General features: G+C 41.8%; 1 protein-coding gene across 3 annotated transcripts; it reads right to left on the bottom strand.

Annotated features, from left to right (window-relative positions):
- Nucleotides 1-6,466: 6,466 nt before the first annotated feature.
- Nucleotides 6,467-22,127, bottom strand: LOC116927762 (pleckstrin homology-like domain family B member 1). 3 transcript variants are annotated; one of them, XM_045178522.1, is made up of 18 exons: nt 21,877-22,127; nt 17,344-17,670; nt 15,678-15,866; nt 13,158-13,337; nt 12,468-12,970; nt 12,157-12,398; nt 11,630-11,680; nt 11,208-11,559; nt 11,028-11,147; nt 10,684-10,883; nt 10,510-10,612; nt 10,218-10,442; nt 10,020-10,130; nt 9,252-9,652; nt 9,073-9,172; nt 7,576-7,689; nt 7,217-7,504; nt 6,467-7,155 (listed from the first exon to the last, which is right to left on the bottom strand). In XM_045178522.1, the coding sequence occupies exons 2-18, from the start codon at nt 17,651-17,653 to the stop codon at nt 6,973-6,975; spliced, it is 3,672 nt and encodes a 1,223-aa protein (XP_045034457.1). In that variant the 5' UTR covers nt 17,654-17,670; nt 21,877-22,127; the 3' UTR covers nt 6,467-6,972. The 3 variants fall into 3 exon arrangements, with proteins under 3 accessions (XP_045034457.1, XP_032790711.2, XP_045034463.1); XM_032934820.2 differs by lacking the exon at nt 11,630-11,680 and having other exon boundaries at nt 21,877-22,126; XM_045178528.1 differs by lacking the exons at nt 15,678-15,866; nt 17,344-17,670; nt 21,877-22,127 and adding an exon at nt 14,574-14,869.
- Nucleotides 22,128-22,734: the final 607 nt, after the last annotated feature.

Below are 22,734 nucleotides of genomic sequence, written 5' to 3'. Positions count from 1 at the left end.
CATATTCACAAAGCCACTGAGTGGCAACCGTTTTTGTAACCTTAGATCTCAACTTGGAGTCGTCGAGGGACCAATCACAGGATCAAGATTCTAATGTCTTCATTTCTTCACAGTACAATTTAAGGAGGTGTGTTGAGACTAAATTGCAACGGTTCAGTAATTTATGGTTGCTGAACCATCCTTCCCAAAAGGATGCTGTTTAGCTTCATTCCTCTCTCAGTCGCTCTCTTTTTGCTCTAAGAAGTTTGAAGTCTGTAGTTCTATTCTTTTCGATAATTCCTCAAGAAATAAAAGGTATTAAATTAGTCAATGTGTCACAATTTAATACAACCAAAAGCAGGATATAGATTAATTGGCCGATGACGGAACAACGAGTGATGATTCGGATATTCTCAAAATATCGATGAAGGCGAGAAACCACTGCTGCCACGGTTTCTATTTCGAAATTTACCTGGTTTTGGATCTTGTTTCCTGTACCAAAATATTGGATGTCAATGGCGTGGGTGAAGCAAGGAATAATATGCAATCGATATATGATACCATTTTTGGGTGTAGGAAAGAAGGCAGATCAATTCGTCCAGCAATATTTATCTATGATTTTCTATGTTATTGAAGATGAAATGGGCTAAAGTGGACTGTAAGAGGAAGACATTTCTATTTTTAGGAAAGTAAGACAAGCTGTCGAAAAATTCATTATATATGTTTCAAACGGGCGCCATTTAGAAGATGGAACTAATATTAATCGAACTAAAGTGATGGGAAATTAGAGAATCTTAGACAGGAAGATCAAAACGAGGACATAATAGAGTGATTGTCTGGTTGTAAGTGTTTTTGGATTTTTTAAATTTACGAACATCACCATAATATTTTCGGTAAAAGACCAAATTGGATTTACGGTTGCAGCGTAACTTAAAATCAATCCTAAAAAATTTTGATAAATTTTATTATAATACAAACTGTACTGTATTATTTGTATTTTTTTTATGTTTCAAAATTCACGGAATGCCATTGCGCATTGATACACGTTTTTTGTAGATATTTTGTTTTTTTCTAGTTAACCATTTACTGTACTTAGGTGATTTTATATAGATCCTATCAGAGTTGGGGGGAGCACGTTGAGCAATTGCCGGGTGAACGTTGTCTTAAACTTGAGTTTGTGAATTGTTAACAATGGCACCTAACCGAAGTCAGTTTTGGTCCGACTCAGAGTGTGACCGAATTGTAGCTAGTTTGAAAAAGGCTCTTTTCGAGAGCGCGCTCTGAGCGGCACTCAGAGCGACGAGCGAAGTCGCTCAAACTGGAAAAACGTGAGCGGGAGCGCGAGCGAAGACCTCCAATGACTGCAACGCCATCTAACGGTCAATATTTAAAACTAATTGAATGACAGAATATTTCCAAATGCATACTCTCACTTAGACGACGCTTCAATAGACCAGTTTCGGATGCTGCGTTGCAAAATTAAAAAAAATCCAGGGGGGTTTCGATTGCAGGGGAGATAGGAAAAAGGGGGTTTTTGATTTATGTACCCTAGTAATACTTTTCCAATTCAGGAAATGTTCTAGAATACTACACTTTAAGACATTCTGCGTCTTCTCCAGTCTTTATAAATAATTAATCATCCCTAGTTTATCCATGAAAATTAATTCAAGTAAAAGGCTAGGGATGCTGTTTAGTATTTTTTGCGTTTCTAGTGTCTTGAAAATATGTAAACATGGGTGATTCAAATGTGGATATGGGGATAATGGATAAAATAGGGATGATTAATTATTTATAAAGACTGGAGAAGACGCAGAATGTCTTAAAGTGTAAGGCCACAACGGTTTCCTGCGTAAAGACGAATAGGAACAGGTCGTCACTAGTTTACAGCAACTCGGGCTCAATCTTCGGGTAATTTGAGATACTTTTCTAGACCGTTCAGAATCTTATGATTGGAAAAAATTTCCAAAATTCGTCGTCCTGTCACATCTCGGAATCTGTTTGGGTATAGCGTTTTGGGTTTAAATCCTTAAAGAATTTAATGGCTACCTTTGTCGAATGCTTTGTTTCGTTTACATCGATTATGCTTCAATCCTTTACAAGTGGGAAAAAGTTGCGTTTAAGCAACAAGAAGTTATTGTGCGTGTTTACGTACGAATCATGGCTTAATGGGTGAGCATCAGATTGTGGCGCTAGATGATTGTGGATAAAATCCCATTAGAGGTAGAAAGTACACAATATGTTTGCTGATTCATTTTATTGCCGTTATCACTGACGGTTTACAAGCGTTTTTGTAATTAACCTTGGCAACTTTAAATTATTACAAGCGTGAACATGTTACCTTTAAACTCCTGGTAAAAGTTCAAACTTAAAATGTGTGATTCATAGCTCAATGGTAGAGAATCGGAGCGGTACGCCGAAGGTTTGGGTTCCTGTCCCAAAAGAGTCACGTTACATTCCAATGTAAAAATAAAAATCATCCCGAAAATCAAACGTTCGCAGCATTTCAATGTCTTCGGATATAATACTGATTTATATGTTACAAAATCTATATATCACACTCTAACTTTACTGTTTGAGTGCATTCACCAAAGATCTGTAAAGTCCTATTCTACAAAGGTGCTATTGGTCGCACATACTAGAACATTTCAACTCAGAAGAAGAACTTGTAGTTGATCACATACTATGGTAATAAATCCTACTCAATGTATTGTTTGTTAATAAAAAACAATTCAATTAATTTACATTAAAATTTTTCAACATATAATCAATCATGGAGACTGAATTCCCCTACACCTGAATGGGATTCGAATCCAAGGTATATACAATACTATTCCAGCGCTCTACCATTGAGCTATGAGAGATACTTGGATTGGAGTGTAAGTCTTCAATACATTAAGCTAACTGTGCAAAGTTGTACATAGGGGATCAAATATCAATGGGGGAAATGTAGGGGGGGGGGTTGCCAGAAAGGTATCGCACCCGGGGTTTAAACCCGAGACCTTTAGATCCGTACACCAATGTTCTGCCACAAAGCTATGATCGTTGAAACTTAACATTCAGGTTAGCGTATAGTTTTACGAGCCTATAAAATTTGCCTTTACAATATTATCTTTTCCTGCCTTCTAATATTAGTGCAATATCTAATATAACTCATGGCTCAACGGTTGAGCATCGGCAATGTACGCCGAAAGTTAAGGGATCGATACCCGAATGAGTCAAAATAAAATCTGTGGTAACATTCCTATACATCTGATAAACCATTATATACAAAGATGATATACAAAATCATTCTGCAGGTAAATAAAACTCATAAGCATGAGATTCAAGTATGCAGAACAGTAAATTACCAACTCCAGGATTGCAATTAGATCGGCGGTTATTCAAAGGCACTCCGGAATTCTCAGTACCAAATCTGTACATCAGCAGTGTAAGATTCCTATTCTTAAAGATAAGAAATGTATAGTTTAAACACAAAGAAGCTATTAAAGACAAGTGTTCAAAGAACATACGAAGAACATGCAGGAAATTAAAAAATACTAAATTAATATTTTTAAATCTTTGTATTGTTCAAGTAGTAGTAAGTAGTTTAAAGCAGTACCTCCGCTTGCCATCAACCAAGACAAGCCGAGACACTGCCTCAATTGAATTTGAATCCCCGGGGAGATTACCCGGGGCGTGGCTAAGAGAAGCCGGAAGAGGATGGAAGGTTTCGGACAAGTGTGAGCGATTAACCGTTAATTCGGATTTGTGGGTAGCCTCTTCGCCCTCCAACGATATTATAGAACTTGAGGACCCCCACGTCCCCTTTCCGGACAGCACACTCACAACCTTTGCTGCTGATCACAGTAGAGGCATGACCCCCTACGGGCTTATCACAAGTCAAGGGGAAACGGGGCCACAGAAAAGAAGGGAGCCCAGATATGCACTGCAATATATTTGTATAAATACCACCATAACATGTAAGATAATAGAAGAATCTGGAAATCTTCGGTCGCCCTTCCAACATTTTACACATTTTTTTTTACACCAAACCTCCATCAATATCCTTTTCAAACTCACTAGATTGCGATTTTAAACTAAAGAAATTAAATGTGCATCGATATAATATTCTTGCTGATACACTTACTTAACACAGCAAAACCTTATTAGCATATTTCTCGCGAATTATTACTACGAATTTGCGATTATTTTATCTCCATTAAAGAAACAAAGCACGAATGATTAAAAATGTCTATTTAATGAACTCATTTAAAATGGTAAAACACCTACTCAATTGTAATCCTGTCTCTCCCACACAACATTCTTTTCCCCTAATAAATTCCTTTATTACACCCCCTTTTTCCCCCTTTTCCCCCACCCCCTTTTTCAAAAAATAAAGAGGGGGTGGGGGAAAAAGGGGGAAAAGGGGGAAAAAGGTGGTTTAATAAAGGAATTTATAGACCATGACTAGAGATCAGATAGAAATTTTAAAAAATTCACACAACAAGGGGAATATCTAAGCTATATCTACAAAAAAATACAACATTGAAAGGTTAATGGTTTACTTACAAGTTTACGGTGTGTGAAGACCCAAATCAGTAAGCAAACGACGAAAAATAATGGCTTTCAGAAAGTTCGTTTGACGCGCCACCATACGGCATAGGACGAGCATAGCTTTGATCATTCCTCTCAGCCCTATCCCCGATCGTAGTCTTTACTTCGTAGTCTGTGCCTGTATGACGATGTTCGGCGATTCCTTCTTGAGGCACTCAAGACTCAAGGACTTCACCTAGCTGCCAACAAAGTGAGACATTATGGCATGACTAATTGGATAATGCCTTAAATACCTTTATTTATCAATACGCTTACCAACGGGGCTTTGTTATTGTGCAACGCTCATCGAGGTGCATACACGCGTACACTTCCAACGTGCGTGTCGCTAACTCGTCAAGTTGTCATTCATTAACTATACAATGGCGATCGAAATAGACCTAACAATCGATCGATAAATTCGTTGTAGACTTCTATTCCCTTGAAGGCTTCGTCTGTTGAAATCCCTCCTTCAAATGATGTTTTTGACCGCTACATGGCTATGCAAGTTATCTATTTATTTACAAAATAAACGGACAAATGTCGAAAAAGAGTTGTCTATTAAAAAGTGGGTCAAACGGCGTTCCGTAAATCTCAGCGGTACAGCATCTCAAATAAAAAAAAAGAACAAGAGATTAGTGCCGACACCCTGAAATCGCCGTGCCATCAGCGCCATCTCTGGGGTAAAGTCTCAGAAAAAGTTTCGGTCGGTCGTTGTAGAAGGGTAGGCGTGACGTTTTAGAAGGGTAGGGATGAATGTTGGGTACATACTATATAGCAAAGAGTTTTAATAGAATCCCTATCGGGAAATTACTTTTTTATGTGACAGGGTAATTAAAACGAGGTTGAAAAATAGAGTTCATTTTTCCATTTACGTAATTTAAAGTCATAACCATTAAATTAAAGGCTGGAAAAAGATGACATTGTCAACGATGGTTTGATAGTGAAACTTACGGTATATAAAGGATGGCGAGACACATCATGTATGGTGGGACATGTCAGTGGCTAAGGTAATGGTTTCCATTATTCCTTGGTGCTAAAGGCGAATAAGGTTTGGAATTATAGGTAAGGCTGGTGATGCGATCTGACGCGCAAAGCACCTTAATTTCACGCTTTCATTCATTGACCCGCTTGACTACCAGTTAAGTCCCATTGTGTTGCATGGGCATGTAAGAAGGAACAGAGAGCTGAGACTTCCAGGCGGTCTAGGTCAGGAGACAAGTGCAAGAATATCCAATGACCATGATACGTGAGGATTTCCCATCCACATACTGTGATATTCATGGAATACCCCGCGGGCCGCGGTAAACATGGGTATGTTTAGTATATCACGCAATCATGGGAGGGTATTCTACATGGGAATACGTCCGCTAGATTCAGATTCGCCACGGGTCAGATCATCTTGGACGCTTTGGGGTGGGAAACCCAGAGTATGAAGGGAATCATCTGGTACTTACTTGCATGCACACTACGATGGATTACTGGCTGCTACTAGTCAAGTCACACTAACAATCCTGCCTAATTTTTCCGTGCAGGGTTTAAGCGGTAGTGGGGGTTTAAGTTATAGCAGTTTGTGGGTAGCTTGTTGTCAATTGTCTTGTTACAATTTTTAACCATGTTTCTAGATGTAAAGACCGTCTCCGTCCACGATGGCAAAGTTGAACATTATGTACGACTATTTGGTCTGCCTAATACACCTCGGTGTTGTAACCGAAGAGGGCACATTTAGGACAAGCGGTGACATAGTGAGAGCGTCATAGCTTAGTTTTAGATAGCTCTTACGTTCATGTTTCATTTTGTTGTTCCATGTTTATGTCAAAATTTACCTGTGCAATTCAGGTAAGGCTGACGGCACCGTACCGTACGCGTAGCCATCAAGAATTCTATTTTTAACGGAAGAGGAAAAAAGAATAAAGAATAAAAAGAACCTGTGTATTGAACGAGGCGTGCCTTTTAAAAACGACAGTTGTTTTCGCTGATGCTTCTTCTATCAGTCAAATAGACGCCATGACGGAAGGGGAGCACGGCGAAACAGAAAAGGAATAGAGAAATACAGTTGAAAAACATGAAAAGTCAAATCGCGCCCAAAGAATAATGGACTAGGACTCAATCAATTCCATTTACAGCAAAATAAAATTATCTGGTTTGCTTTGTTTCATTTCCGAAAACAAATTTCCACTGACGTGATTGGCTTTGCATTTTAAAAGGCGAAATAAAAGTAAAGGGATTTAAAACAAACTCCTTCCTTCAAATCAACGTCAAATAGGAACATATGTGGTTGATTCTTGATTTTACTCTTTATCATAATTGAATACTTCTTTTATACAAGGGTTGGCCACGGCTTCATTTCATTATAAGCGCCTTTAATTCCAGTTTTGCCCTTTGCTTTGTTGCGATCCAGATGGAGAATCATATTTTAAAACTTCAAACGTGAAACTGCTGGTAGCCTTCAGCTCCAGTGAAGATTACATCAACCCAGATGCGCATGGCCTCGGCGCTGGGCGCCATCAAATGGTATGTGCGTTCACGTGTTTTGACACAAAATGTCAGCTTAGGATTGGGCGAACGGACAGACTGCAGATGGTCAACGTAGACTTCTTCAATTGCCTAAAATAGCAATATGTTTTAAAAAGAAAAGTTGCACTGGTGGTAAAAGATTGAGACAGACCTGGAAGTATGCACCACTGCGTTTGCGTGTTTCGCTTTTGTCAGTAAAATAGAGGAAGGTGCGTTGCGTCCGGTCAAAAACAAACCAGCGTTTGTTCCACGTCTTGAATCGCGAGCCCATTTTGTGCAAGTAACCACGGGCTGACGTCGAGGTCAGAGTGACGTGCGGGCAGAGTTCCACCTGATGCCCGGCTGTTTCAACATGCTGGCGCAAGTCGAAACCGTCCCCACGGACGGGCAAATAACGCGTCAGTGGTCGCTGCTGCTGTTGTTGCTGTTGTTGCATTTGCTGTGTTTAATGTCATAGAAACACCATAAATAAAAACACCCAAAACCAAAGAAAACGTAATAAGACATTACCCTTTGTTTATCTCTCAAACGAACTTCGCCGGGTAGATCTTCGCCACCAAAAGATGATGCTTCTGATAATGGCCGGCAATCTTCCAACTGCTGATTGAAGTCGTGTTGCCGCACCTATCAGATTTGGGATGTATTATTGTTTAACAAAGCTTTCTGATTCTTAATAATAAACAGTAACAAAGCCGTCCGGCATTCCAGTAGACGATGACGGCGGAAGATTTAGGTTCATGCCAAAACAAACACCGGGATTGCAAACATCATCGAGACGCACTGGATTTTTCCAAATATTCCCCAAACCAAACAAATGAATCCATGGAAATCCATACTACTAGCGTATGGTAGCCACTACCTGATATTTTAAGAACAGGACGCGATGTGAATCAGCCGACAGCATTTTCATTTGGTGGGAAAGAAATAGCTAAGACGGAAATGGCCGTTTTTCTCACGCGCTTGTGAGGCGGTGGACGCCAATCGACAGACTAACGTCATGCTTCCAATTGACGATCGATGATGAAGCCTATTTACGATTTCTCGAATTACTTTCTGATCAAGGATGTCCGAAGGGTCCGCTTCGGACACTAAGCATAAAAGTAATCCTGCTTCCCGCCCCATTTAGCGGACTTTACATTACACCAGAAAACAATGGTTTTGGAAAATGGCAAAGACGTCCGATTTTCTTTCTTAAATGCAACAACTACTTGGCGTACACTTGATGGCAGTCGTCGTAGGAAAAAAAATTGCTAAAAGATTAAAATCGAAACTAACTTTGACGTTTTCCATCGTAGAAAACAGAGCACGTTACTCGTTGTGAGTTATTCAACCCGCCTCCTAAACCTTGATTGGATTTCACTTGCGGTAACTGGAGACTGGATAAGGGCTGAATCATACCTCTTTTGCGTGGTCGAAACTTGGCTGACGAGAATTGCTGGTTCGACGTTTAGCACGTACGCGCATCCGCATGTAGTTCATCCACATGAGCGACATGAGAGAATGATGTTTGGCAATGATTCCAATAAATAGGTAGACCACTTAAAAAGTCATCAGACAAACAATGTGGGCGGACAGGCAACACTCTTAGAAGCTGTCTAGAAAACGAAACCCAGTTTTTTCTTTCTTCAATTAATTTTTTTTTCTTTCCTTTGTCGCAACCTCAGCTAGTGGTGAAGGCCAGAATCACACTGGACAGCTTCGTGAACACTGTCTCAACTTTTTGGTGCCGATGGCGCGCATTGCGACCTGCGGGTTCCGGCAAACAAACTGAAATGGGCTCGGGCCGGGCAGGGATTTTAACTCTTGTTATAAATAGACGGCTAAGGAAAGCAACGACCACCCTGAGTAGATTCGCAGTTTTCTCTCCTTTTTTTCCCCCCTATTTTGTGTTGGTTACCCAATGTTCCAGTTAAAACCATGTCATTCATCAAGCTTGGTTGCTCTTGGCGACGAAAACTTAAAAAGGAAAACATAAAAAGAATAATGATTTTATTTTCTTTCAATTACCTTGACCTCCAGAATGCTGGTGATGGACGTACTGGGCGCCGATGTAGTACTACCGTTGCTACCACGGTCGGGACCATTCGTTTTGGCTGGAACATCATCGCTGTACGTGACGGTGAAAAAGATAGGAACGGTTAAAGGACAGAGCTGTTGAGTGAGACGGTACGAATGTATCTATCAACCTCTCGGTGGGGGCGTCGCTCCCTGTCAAACTGGAACGGGATTCTTCACTGCTCCCAACACTGTTGAGACTGTGACAGTTGACTTCACGGTCGACCGACTGCTGCTGCTGTTCCATTGATCTTCGTTCCTCCCATTGTGCTCGCACCTGATCTTGAACGCGTCGCTTAAGCTCGGCAACTTTTTTCCGTTCAAATTCCAGTACTTGGGCTCCTTGTTGCACTAAGATCAACTGACGATTGCGTTCAATTTCCATTAATGTTGCCGTTGCCTTGCGGCTCTGGTCATCAGTGTTGTTCAACGCCCTGTTTTGGCTAGCAATCCGCTCTATACGATCCAAATCTTCTTGAGAGTGGCCCATCTGACGTAATTCCTGCAGCCTCTGCTCGATATCCGTCACACTCTGCCATAAAAAAGAAAACAAAGAAAACATTTTTTTTATTATTATCTTGCAAAGTGGTGTCCAACACAGACGCCCATAAATAACATTCATTTGAACGGGTGACGGCAATAAATCTACCCTTTGTTGATCCAATCTATCGTGCGTCCAAGAATAGGCCAAAAAACGGAAGGAAAACAAAAAGAAAACCACGAAAAGTTGCCAGCAGGGTCCCCCCTGCAATGTTGAGCGTGATTACGTACCACTACCACTTAAGCGCAACCACAGTCACTTACACCAAAGTTTCTCTTTTTGCACAATTGGCTTGCCTGGTTTACTCTTGGACGAATTTACTACATTTCTCTAAGCGAAACTGAAATATTGAGTTCACCTCTTCAGTATCAGACGAAGCTTCGGCTCCATTGTCGTAATGCCCGCCGGCCAGGCCGGCTCTAAAAAGCTGTTCCAGCTTATTTTGCAGCACTAGTAGTTTTGATTTTTCCTGTTACACATTTTTTTAATGTAAGAAATTATAAACATTAGGACACAATAAAACAGCGGAAATTTTCAACTCGTTCAATTATTTAACCTCCTCAATTTGTTGGAACAATTCTTTCCGTCTGTTAGCTAGTTCCTGTGCTTCTTTCCGGGCCGACTCAGATGCCTGTCGCTGTTGCTGTTCCACTTCCCTGAGCTGCTGTCTACGTTGGAGTAGACGCAATTCAACGCTGGCCATTTCCTTGTGTAACTCTTCGCGTTCGGCTTCCCGATGAGCCACGCCTTCCATCAGTCGAAATTCTAGATCTTCAAATGACTGCAAAGGAAAACCACATTAATTATCAGGTGCATTCATTTAGCTGACAGATTAATGATATAGGTACCTTCCGTTCAGTGTCTAGAAGCTCGTGTTGTAATTTGATTTTTTCCAGCAACGCCGTTTCTTCGTCCGTTGACCCACTGAAAGCGTCACATTCCTCTTCCAATCTATTAAATTCAAGCAAAAAGTCGGAAAGTCAGCATATTGTCGACGAAGCCAAAGAAAATCGAGATAGTACTTGTTAAGTTCGAGCTCGATGTTTTCCATTTTGGACTTGGAAGTCTGAATTTTGGCGCCTTCTTCAAATCGAAATTCTTCCAGTTCGGCAGCCAATTTCTGATCCTTTTGTTCTAATTGTTCGATCCATTTTTCGTCCTGCAAAATTTTCTCAAGCTGCGCTGTCAGTTCTCCTTGTAACAGAGCACGCTCCATTTCGGCCTGTAGAAGGGATCACACAAACCCGACAATTGAACATTTTTTTCGAATTTTGTATACAATTCTTATCTCTTCACGCAGATGCTCGGTTTCACTTCCTACACAAGATAAGATAAAATATAAACATAAAAAATGTGGATATCTTACTTCGCGAATGGCTTCGTCAATCTGATGCTCTACGTCCGTGACATGATTTTTCAACGTGGAAACAATGCACATAATTTGCTGGCACTCCTTCTCCAGCCGGCCAGCTTCCCTCTTGGCCACCTTAAATAAAACTTTTCCATGTATTCAGTCAGGTCGTAGTGAGTTATGAATTTGAAATACCTCGGCGGCAACGCCGGACGTGATGAGCTGATAAGTGTGTTGGCTGGATGAGATACTTTCGGGACTCTCTTCTTTATTTTTGCCAAGCGTTGTGCGGATGCGCGTGCGTGGACTTTGTGGAACACACACGTTTTCGTAGGGACTTTTGCAGCTGATGACAGACTCGACGGCCGTCTGTTGGTTCGAGAGAGAAGGACTGGCTGGCATGGAATTGGGCGTTGGATCAAAAGTGAAAATGCCACTTAATTCATCTTCGGATGTGTTCAAGTTGCGTCCGGCCACGGTGGTGCCATTGGGTGACTGAACCGAACGTTTCGTTTCATTGCGTGGCAGAGACCCGTTAGTCTTAATCCTTCACAAAGCGAACAAGAAAACCAGAAAAATTAAAAAAGAAATCATAAAAATGACAAACGCATACACACCACACGGAGCTGTTTATCATCACTTCCTCGTCACGGTACGTCGACCCATAACTGACCAACAGTCAGAAACTATTAGATATCAATTACGTGACTGGAATACTTCTACAGCATTGTCAATGTTCCTCACGTTTTTATCAAATTTACAACTACGGCGGTGAACCGAGCCGATTTTTCTTTATCGTGCAAATACCTGGGTGTTAAAAGCTGTCACGCTATTACCATGTAAGAAACAACGCCATACATGTATATAATGGAGCAAGTGCAGTGGGCAAGAGAGAACAGCTCTTCAGTCTTTAAGGGTGAAATCGCTCTGTCCAGGCTGTTGACACTTGGGGCTAGACAGCAAACAAATGGCTGTACAATGGAAACGGAAGGGCGTTGTTTTTGTTCTAGCCAATGATTACCATTGGTTCCAGGCTCAACCCGTTTCATATTTATTTTTATCTATTTTCTTAGTTTTGTTTTCAAATTCTTTTTCCTTTTTTTCCCCCTCTTTTTCATATCCTTTTTAAATTAGCATTCCTAACCTGTTTGGATGGAGACTATGACCAGGGGAGGGTGGAGGCTTGCCGGAAGCTGCCGATTGGGCCTGTTGTTTGCTAGAGGAAGGACTGTCAGGTCGAGTTTCACACAAGGTGAAGGTGTCGCGGGAGTGTCGCTGTTCATCGTCAATTTGCCGTTGATACTCTGCACACATTTGTAAAATCTCGTCTAACCGAGCACGTTCCTCTCGTTCTTGTTCTTGTTCTTTTACACGATCCTCTTGAGCCTGAAAACGTCAAAATGATTTATGATAATAAGATGTCGCCCTGTTTACTGAGCCGAATTGAAAAAAAACCTTGCGACGACGTTCTTCCAGCTGATTCTCGCAGGCAGCCAGTGCCTCCAGACTACTCCGCTCTTGCCTTAAATTCGGCTTGATTTGTTGTTGTTGTTGCAAGTTTAAAGTGTGACTTGTACCGACGGAATGCGATCTCTTGTGTGAGTTGTGAGCTTCTGACGATGCCAGATTGCTAGTTGGAACGGCCGTCGGCGTGGCAGAGCGGCCGCGCACGCCCAGAACCGCACTAGCTGGTAGTGAAACGGTCGACGAGTTGGGCAAAAAAACTTTAGGCGAGGCGGAATGCCACCTGGACTGCTGCTGTGGTGAGGTCGGAACGGACACTTCGTAGTCGTCGTCGTCATCGTGATCGAAATGCGACAGCATCCGCGGATGCAAATATTCGCCGATATACTGCGGACTACTGCTACGTACCGGTTGAAACGCACTGTTTCCATTACTAAGTAGATGACGGTGGCCATTTACGCCCGGCATGTGGAAATATTCCGGATTGTCAAGACCTTGTTTCAAGAACGAAAAACAAAAAAATAAAATAAATAGAGGTAGGAGAAACCGGACCCATTAGCCCGAAGAATCAGCTTTTTTTTTGTCACGTCGGAAACACATGACATCGCATTTGTGGCACACGTTACTGTAAATACTGTCTGCAGGCACGAGGAAAAAATTTAAAAGAAAGCAGAATCGTACCCGGAGGCTCAGGCGACGTTGCTGATGGCGGGCTGGGGATTCCAGCTGCTGACGATGCATTGGCAAAACTCATGGGTACGGACGATATCCGTGCGTTCGGCAGGATTGTCTTCATCCGTTCAGCCTCTTCCGGATGATTGAAGCGAAAATAATTGGATCTACCAACGCAAATCATAGAACCTAAAAATAGAACAAGACGACATTCTTGAGAAAACATAGAGATGCTTATATACTGCAAGAAAATAGGCAGTTTTAACTGGTCATAAACTCCCAACTCCATAAACCCTTCCGGGCCACACAAACACTTTGTAAGGAGATGAGCAAAAAAATATATGTATATTTCAAAGAAGAGTCAGGCGACCCCCCGTCTTTTTCTCGTTTCTTCGTGGAGGCAATCCGTCCACCTTATCTGGATCTATCCGTACTCAGCTCAGACCATTGAAGAGAGGGGTGGGGGGGGTGGGAGAGAGAGAGAGAGAGAGAGGGACCAGTTATGTAAAGTAGTGCGTGACTTTTTATGGTCACACAAGATGCCGACCGCTGGCCACGGCAATGGCAACGCACACACCACCACCACCAGTCGCCCGTCAATGTCTTTTCTCCTATACTTCGATGGCTTTCTTGCTTGCTCTCTCTCTCTCTCCCTCTCTTTTCTTCTTTCTTTCATTTCTCTTTTCAAGACGAAATGACCGCATCGGTTTATTTTCAAACCATTGAGAAAAAAAACAAAAAACTTTGGAAAACGAGGCCGTTGGTGTAGAGAAAATGACTAAGATGAAAGTATTTAGTTTTCTGTTTTGTTTTTCTGTCATGAGGATGCTGCTGCTGCTGTTATTACTATTGGGTGGAGGCCGGGAAGCTTCTCTTTAAATGGAGATGGGGATGTATCACGTTATCCGATGTTGATGAGTGTGTTTCACGGTCGGTCGATCGGTCGCGCCTCTCTTTCTGTCTATCTTTTCTCTCATTCTATCTTCTTTTTAAAACTCTTCTATTGTTCTATCTCTGCATTCTTCTACTGCTTTCTGTTTGGTGATGAACTCTTGGTCTTGGAACATGTTTTTCACTTCTTTTTTTAAACATGCTAGGCCCTGAGGCTGGCCTAGTCAATGGAGAAAATGGATTTTTGGAGCAGTATGGGATGGTTTATCTGCCAGAAAGACAGACAAATGTGAAGACCAGATTTGGATGAGCAAAGGGATAAGAAATTATGCCTCCTTTCACACATCAGGGAGGAACGGCCCATTTGCCAGTGCAAAAGGTAAAAATGACACCACCTGCAGGAATGTTATGGCAAAAAAGCAGCCAATGTTGGAAAGGGGAGAATCAAGTGGCACGCCAAAATCCATAAAAAGGATAATGCCTAGGACAATGGGGAAATCGGATGAAAAGAATGTGACTTGTAGAATTGCATACCATCACAAACTGGGACGCACACATGGCGACGCTATCGAGAACATTTTCTCTGGAACAGTTTCACTTCTTTCTTCACGGCTTGATGCTGGCACAGAAAGCAGTCCAGCCACATTCACATTACGTTTAACAATGTAAGAAAGACAGAAAAAATTAACAACAGACAGACGATGTCTTCCGACGCTCTCTTACACACAGATACGGACACACGCTGAGACTATAGTCTCTTGCTAGTGGTGAAACACACTGCACACAAAGCAACAAGCCGCTGCTCTGTTATAATACAACGCGAAAAGAAGGGAGAGTTGACAGTTGTGTGTAGTGTGTAGACGAGCGTAGGTTGAGGCACCTAGTAATATGTGTCAAGTCAATGCCATCTAGCGAGACTTTTTTTACTTGTTTTGAAAATGAACTAAAGCAAAATAGAAAATCAAACATAATGTGACACAACACGCAGCAGGTGGTTGACGATTTCCCTTTTTCCTTGCATCCATTCGCTTTGACATTGTCTATTTGCGTGTCCCTAACGAAAGCAACAACAATAGCACTGAACAACACTGATTGGTTCTATTGTTTCTATTTTCCGCTTGACAATCTTGGTTTTCCTGATTACCTAATCCTTGCCGTGGTACCGCTTCATTAACGACATTCAACGAATCCAACGTACTAAAACACCAAAGTTTCCCATGGTTCGCATGCCCAGTATCAGAGAAAATTTATTGAGTTTGTTTTTATTTGACGATTAACACTATTGTTGTTGTCCTTTTCTCCGAACCAACACCCTTTTTATTGTCTTCCAATTGGATCTTTGCACTGCTCTCACACCCAAAGGTGCTGATTAAATCAAATTCTCTGTCATTTATAACTGGGGCTATTTCGAACAATTCTATTCGTTGAAACTTGGAACCAGGCCTGCAAGTTCTGCAAGCATAGAAACGAGCAAAACAAACGAAATCATAATTCTCCTGCTAACGCAGCGGGGCGTCAATACAACCCGCCCGACGTGTCCAATAGGTTTGGTACGACCCCACCCATGAAAAGAACAGGTTGGATTCAACGACACGCAAACAAAAAAAAAAGAATTGATAAATTTTTTCAATAAAATACCTTGAGTTAGACGTGTAGGTGTAGCAACAGGTAGTCCGTCGACAGAAGTCATCTCTCCGAGTGGATAGAGGCTGACGACGCCATTGATGTTTTCGATGTAACAGTGAATCGGTTCGACGCCAGTCCCCTGGACCACAACATCCGGTTGACGCTGGACATAGCTCCCACCACAGCCCATCAGAAGTCGACCTTCGGTAGCAGCATTCAAAACAATCAGAAAGAAACAAAATGTAATCAAAATATGGTGTATAAGTAAAAGTAAGTAAAGAAAGTATTATGACGAGTCATCGGGGCGTTGCATAAAAGCCTTTGCTAATGAATCCAGGGTGGGGCGCATCTCATATCTCTTACGATGATTTTGCCTTTTCCTTTTTTGTTTCTTTCTTCTCCATCATTCGAAAACATCGACAAAAAAAAAGAATGAAAAGATGAGTCAAGTGATGGATCTCTCAAGAATTCTGATAGGGGAAACTTAGACGCGCACGCTAACCTAGAAATGAAAAAGTATAGTGGAAGCCCTTACCCGATACCTTCAACTCACGACATTCTACCCCACAGAAGGGAGAAAATGATTTCTAACCCCTTTAAATGCTAAAGGAATGACTAGGCCTATATGCGATTTCTTCCCTTGGTATTTTCCATCTTTTATTCAAGTGTTCCCAATTTTTTTTTTCCGTTTCTCACTGCGTTCCGCCGTGACTTCCATGAACGGCGGTAACAAAGAAAACCGTCTGAAACACGGAGCAGCAAAAATAAAAAGACTGCCATCAGATGGGTGGAGAATAGAAACGTATATCTTAAGGGTTGAGCGATCGATTAGCCTCCCCACTGGTAAAAAAGCGGAGGCCTTTGACGTTACAGCAGAGGAAACCGACGTTTACTTTTATTGCCACCTTCCGAACTGATAGAATGCCATACGAAAAGGAATGAAATAGGAATTTACTTTTTATATGATGGCGGCAATGTGGACAGGAAATTCTGATCAATTCACATTTGTCCTTTATCGACTGCTGGATAACCTAATTTGGTATGGCCTACGTGATGATGTAGGATTAGCAAATCAAAGTATTTGAATTGGAAACTTATCGGTCACTGCCTAGTTGGGTAATCGGAAATCCAATTTTCTACTTCGAGATTACCAAAATTAGACATCTTTCTCTGATGGAAGGCGAAGTGGACAAACTAACAGCGCCTCCGAAGAAAGAGAGACCTGGCCCAGAGCGGAGGTTGGAACACCAAAAGAAAAGTTTTGTTGTCTCGACACTGCCCAAAGAAAGGAATGTCAGATGGCTTCCAATTCGTAAACACATACACTGAATGCGATTCCGTCAGAGAAAAATAATTGACTTGTGCTGTTGCTGTTGAGTATAAACGTAAAAACCTTGGCAGTCCACCGCTGAAAAATCGGTCGATGATGACAATCAAGAGTCGAAAACCTGGCGATAAATAAAGCGGTTGAACTATCGAATGCGAGCCAGAAGAAAGTGTCCTCACAATCAGCCTGACGGCAAAGCCTTAGTCACGTAATTCAATTGACCAACAACTTTTTCTCGGTTTTTTCGCCTTTCTCTGTGAGGGGCTTGAAATTCCATGCAATCGATGCCTTGTACCCTTGGATTATTGAACTACTGCAAGTGAATTTTGACGATTAGTTGCTGATAATTACCTTCAGGCAACTGAATGAGCGTGATATTTGTACTGAGTCGACCACTGCCTAAACTGACGAGATGCGGACCGCAATCGGCCGTGCGGACTTTGAGGGAATTGTGGCCTTGCTCGCAGACTTCGACGCCGGGCGATGGAGAATGGTGTCGAGATGTCGCAGTAACGGGCCGATAATGAAGTTCTGCTGGTGTCCACTGCTGCGCTTGCAGCCAGTATGATCTCAAGTCTGCATCCGAATTGCTGGCATTGACCAATTGCTGATGGTGATTTGCGTTGAGCCAAGCTCGCTTGACAGCCGCTGTAGCCATCATCTTGCCTCTAGCACCTCCTGTTATTTACACAACACACATTTAGTTTTAGTTTCTTTCGTGAGATAATTTTTGTATGGTTTTGTTCTTCGAACAACAAATTCAGCCATATTTATAACTTTTTGTTTAGCATTTGTCACGTTCAAATGGTCTAAACAAAAAGAGATGAGCTGGAGGGAAACGAGGGAAAAGTAAAAGAGATGAAAACAGAAAAACAGATGGAGAGCTAACATCAGAAACCACTCAACGCACGCTGGCGTACGTTGTCGGGCGGACGCCTATCGTGACAGCAATAATCTTTATCAACAGCCTCCCCCCTCCATAAAAAAAAAGGAATACAATAAAAACGTAACCTTATACAGCACATAGGTACCGTTACATACACAGAGTCTTTATTTATAGTCTTAGTTAGTCCACGTTATGTTTTAGCAGCTATAGCGCACATAGCTGCTGCAGTGGATGGTTTGATCAATGATGAATTCGTGAAGAATGATGGGAATACCATACAAGTCCTGGTTCCACTCACACTTGTTTTGTGTTGATGGACTGGCTTTTCCATCTTGTTGTTGACTGCCACTTGATTTTTCTTTTTCGTTGCTGTTGAAATGGGGACTTTCTTTAAAAATCCATTTACTGTTTTGAACGCGTGTGCTATACGCATATTACGTTTAATTGGTCAGCAGCAAAGCTAAAAGTCCAAACTAATGGTCTTACGGCCAGAAAGAAAAAGAAACGTATTACTACTGCATCTGGTAGCGTATACTGTCGCTGCTAGCGATGTACTATAATTATAACTAGCGCAACAGAATGCTCCCAGGAAGAGAGAGAGAGAGAGTGTACAAGATATAAACATTCAGAATTTTTCGATTGTTCTATAGTAAATAAAAAAAGCCGGAGAAAAAGTTTTTTGCGCTGATCTTCAATCCCACGCTCGTTCGACGAAGCATAGGAAAAAGAAAAGTCGACCAGAAATTGCCGCTATCGCTTAACTCGTACACGGCACGGAATATGAGACTCACTTAAAGTACTTTATCTACAGCTCCACTTATTGTTTAAAAAACTTTCCCGGCTCCATTTTTAATATCGTGACGGCTAAAGATATGGAGCTTTGCGACGCTCATTTCCCACACAGTAAACAAATGAAAATTGTTGTTTCTATTTCGTCTTATCTTTTTTCACCATGAAATGAAAATGCTAGCGAGATGGGTAATCTGCACGTGAGGTTGAATGTAACTACGTCGACGTTCTCATTCACCAGCAAAAGAGGGAAAGAGAGAGAGCCTATACCGTGACTGATAAGGCTGCTGACGTGTTTCTCTCTTCGGCTATCTCGTCTGTTTCGTCTCTGCGTTCCCCTCTTGACGGCCTCTCATCCCGCACTCTCACTTTGTTAGTACCCCAGGTTGAAGAAGGAATCCTATGTGCGCTGGGTGGGCGGGTATCGTGTTTCTCGCTCTGACTGTACGGTTACGTCGTTCCCCGACATTTGGAGGACGCCCTGGAAAGGCTTGTAGATCCCTCTGTTTCGTGCTAGAAAATTCGACGCGATGACGTCACCTTTTTACCAGAGACGAGGTCGTCTGTTTATGATCGTCAGTGGTAACCGTTGGGAAAATGAAGGGAATTGATAGGTTTCAAGCCACACTGTCTTGTATTGACGTGATGACGGATCTTAGCTGGAGTCCTCGTCATTTTCATTCTTCCCTTTTTTTTTCTTCTTTTTAACGGCTTGTGTTTATTATGAGAACGAGTAAAGAAAAAGGGGGGAAAAAAACAACCAAACAACAACAATCGATTAAGGTCAACAGTCGGAACTCTGAAGACCGTGAAGAATCGGGAAACCCATTGGAAATGCGTAGGTTAAATTTAAAAAAATAAAAGAGAAATTAAAAAGCAGTAGTATAATCTTATACATAATCAGCAGCATGAGAATTTAGGTTCCATTTCGTAGTCAGAAAAAGGGTTATATAAAAGGCCTAGAGGTCCTACTGTCTGATTGACTTGTAGTCTATACTGCTACACGGTAATAAACACATATAGCTATACAGTCGATTGGGGCCTCGAGCCAAACTCAGACAACACACCTTTAGCCTACTCATCGTGACGGAATTTCGTTTCCAGATATTCGAACGCCAGCCATCTTATCACCGTTTCGTGACATATACGATTGAAAATATTCAGCCATTCTAGCGTACAGTCTTTTTGGTTCTTATTCTGCAATCGATTGGTTGACGGGTCGTTTCTAACGAAACGCCTTTTCGTGAACACGAGAATAGAATATTCACGAGAATATTAGCCTTAGTGTCTGACTATAGCGGACCACTCCCGTTTGCATGTGATTCCTCCTGTAAAGGTTTTAGCATGATGATTCACCAGCAGTTCCGTGTACGGCTGCAGTAAACATGCAACAACAAAATAGCAGTCCACTACCTTTGGCACAGCGTTGTAGTCAATTTTTGCTGCATAGCATTGCATATGCAGTACGTATTGATATAAATAAATACATCGTAGACAGGGGACTGAAATCGGAACGGTCGGATTGAATTTCCAAAAACCTAACGACGAAAACTCTTCGTTCACATCCCCTGGGCAGGGTAGGAATTTTATAGCAAAAGCCGCGGTATAACTACATAATAGGAAATATCGCTGAAGAGCAACAAGCTTTTCGAACAAGGTGGGGGGTTTTTGGCTGTAAAGAAAAAGGCGTAAAAAAGACGGTGATGAAAGAGTGGGGGAAGAAGTAGGGCGTGACGAGCCATTGAATCACAAACAACAGCAGCAGCACACACCAAAAGGGAAGTGTTTGCGCCTCCGCCTTGGACTCGTCTCGAACGAGATTTTTGCAGCAGCACGAACTCGAATAATATATCAGAAAGAAACACAAGGGCATCATGCAGGTCTGATATTCGAGCAGCCAAGTTTCCATTCGTCTTCTCACGCGTTTCAAATGATATGCAGTCCTCTTTTTTTCTTTCGTTTTTTTCTTCTTTCTTTTTTATTAGGATGAAGGGCGGTAACCATAGCGAATAACAACAAAACGAAATGAACAAAAAAGAAAAAAGAAAGAGAGCACACATAGCTAACAGAGGCCTCTCCTTGGGGTTCGTCAATACCAAGACCTTTTCAGGAAGAACAGAGCCATTACTCTGTCCTTTTATAGAAATGCGGTGAATAGGAGACGGTCGTTGTCGTCATCAAATTTCCATATGAACGTATCGACAAATTGTCTATGCCACTACATGATTTATCTTAATTTTCTCTCAGATTTTTTATTTTTACCCCCTCTGTCAATTCGTTTCCCTTATCATTTATTGTTTGAGTTATCTTTTGGTGGTTTTCAAAGTTTTCCAGATTTCCCGCGCCTTGACTCCCGGGAACATCCTTGGCCCACTCGTGGTATCACTTGTTCTTTGAAAAGCACCGGCTTCGCTTTGACATATAAGGTACACATAAACGTACAGTACACGTTGTTCCATACTGAGTGTGTAGATGCATATTATTTATGTGAAAGATTGTGACCGCTCGCGCACGGCCAGAGATCTTTTCTTCTTCCTTGATTTACGATGATGTATTCAAGACGAAACGGCGATTACATGGCTGATGGATGGAAGGAAAAAGAATCGTCTGGTCGCCACGTACTATAGTACGTGTCCGTATACGTTTACGTGTCTACATCGAGTCGTGTAGAGAAACGTGGATTTTTAGTCTGTAGCTCGTTTACTACCCTAGGACAGATAGGTGACGAGTTGCTGAGCTATCAGATCATTTCAATGCGATGCGTCAGTGATCCCCGTGTATGTGCACAACGATTGATATTATTATCCGCTTTTGTTCCGGCGCAGCCAAAAAAAATTGGGACATTTGTGGCAAACTTCCAAAATCACTCAGCAGCCTCTGATGAGCCATATCTTGGTGCTTTATATGAAAGCGCCTATTACCAATACACAGTATATATTTTTTTAAGTCGTACTTATCATCTCTTCATCTTTCCCCAAAAGAAAATGGTGTCAATAATAATCGGCAGCATTAGGAGAGGAGGAAAATTATGATGACCTTCAGTAGTTTAATAACGAGGACGTTACTCAACAGTTGATACGCGTGAATCATTTGGACCTCGTTAAGCCAAACTGTCAAACTCGTTACACTCCAAAAAAAGAACTGAAGGCCCAATAATGGAGAGGCCTTACATTTTCTCTTTTCTAACACGTAGAATCCTTGTCATGTACCTTATTTGTTTCTTGGTGCGTGCCGAAGAGAATTGCAAGTCGGAGAATCAGCTGCGAGTTGCACCACAATCCCGAACGAAGGCAGTAGATACAACGGCCCCCGCGGCAAACACGCGCGCACACTAACACAGCACCGGTTTGCGTAAAGGCATCACGGAGACAAACGAAAATAGAGATAGACTCCGAGAAAGCCTTATCAAGTTCACTTATTTCGACTACACCGTGTGGGAGAAACTGATCGACTGATGTGTCTGGAACTCTCGGTTTGCATGGCGCTGTCGTGGCCGGGAAAAGCACACAGGGAGAGAAACTTAAAAGGGAGGCTCCGCTGTACGCGCAGCTCCGGCGAATGGGAGGGCTTCTACGTACCCCACTCTACATACACTGCGAGGGAGAGAAAAAGAAAAAGAGAAAAGAAAAAAAGGGAAAATAACTATAGGCTTGGCGCTCGACCAAAACCGTTTTTCATTGGTAATACGAAACTCGCAATAGAGTCGACCGTCAGTCCATTTCAGGAACAACGTGACATGTTCTTTTTCCAATATAGAAACGTCGAATTTTGTCGAGTACGGACAACCTGCCAAAATTTCATTCGATCACGTTTCAATCAAGCGGTTTGTTGAGTGGGGTAAAAAGATTCACGATAAAATTGTACCAATTTTTTTCGTTTTTTTTGGTTTAAGAGACTAAATTTATTTACAGGCGTATATTCCCTGTATGGTCCATGTCTGTAAAACAGATAAACAGGCGTTGTAGAGAGGAAACTTCAACACGTCTAGGGGCAACAAAAAAAAAAAAAAAAAAGAGGGAGAAAAAACAAAAAACGAACGGATGTGTGTGCTGTATATCTGTTCTATA

The sequence above is a fragment of the Daphnia magna genome, linkage group LG1 (assembly GCF_020631705.1).
Source record: "Daphnia magna isolate NIES linkage group LG1, ASM2063170v1.1, whole genome shotgun sequence".
NCBI classification, from domain to species: domain Eukaryota; kingdom Metazoa; phylum Arthropoda; class Branchiopoda; order Diplostraca; family Daphniidae; genus Daphnia; species Daphnia magna.
The sequence above is the reverse complement of the archived record's forward strand: the minus strand, read 5'-3'. Positions and strand labels throughout refer to the sequence as shown.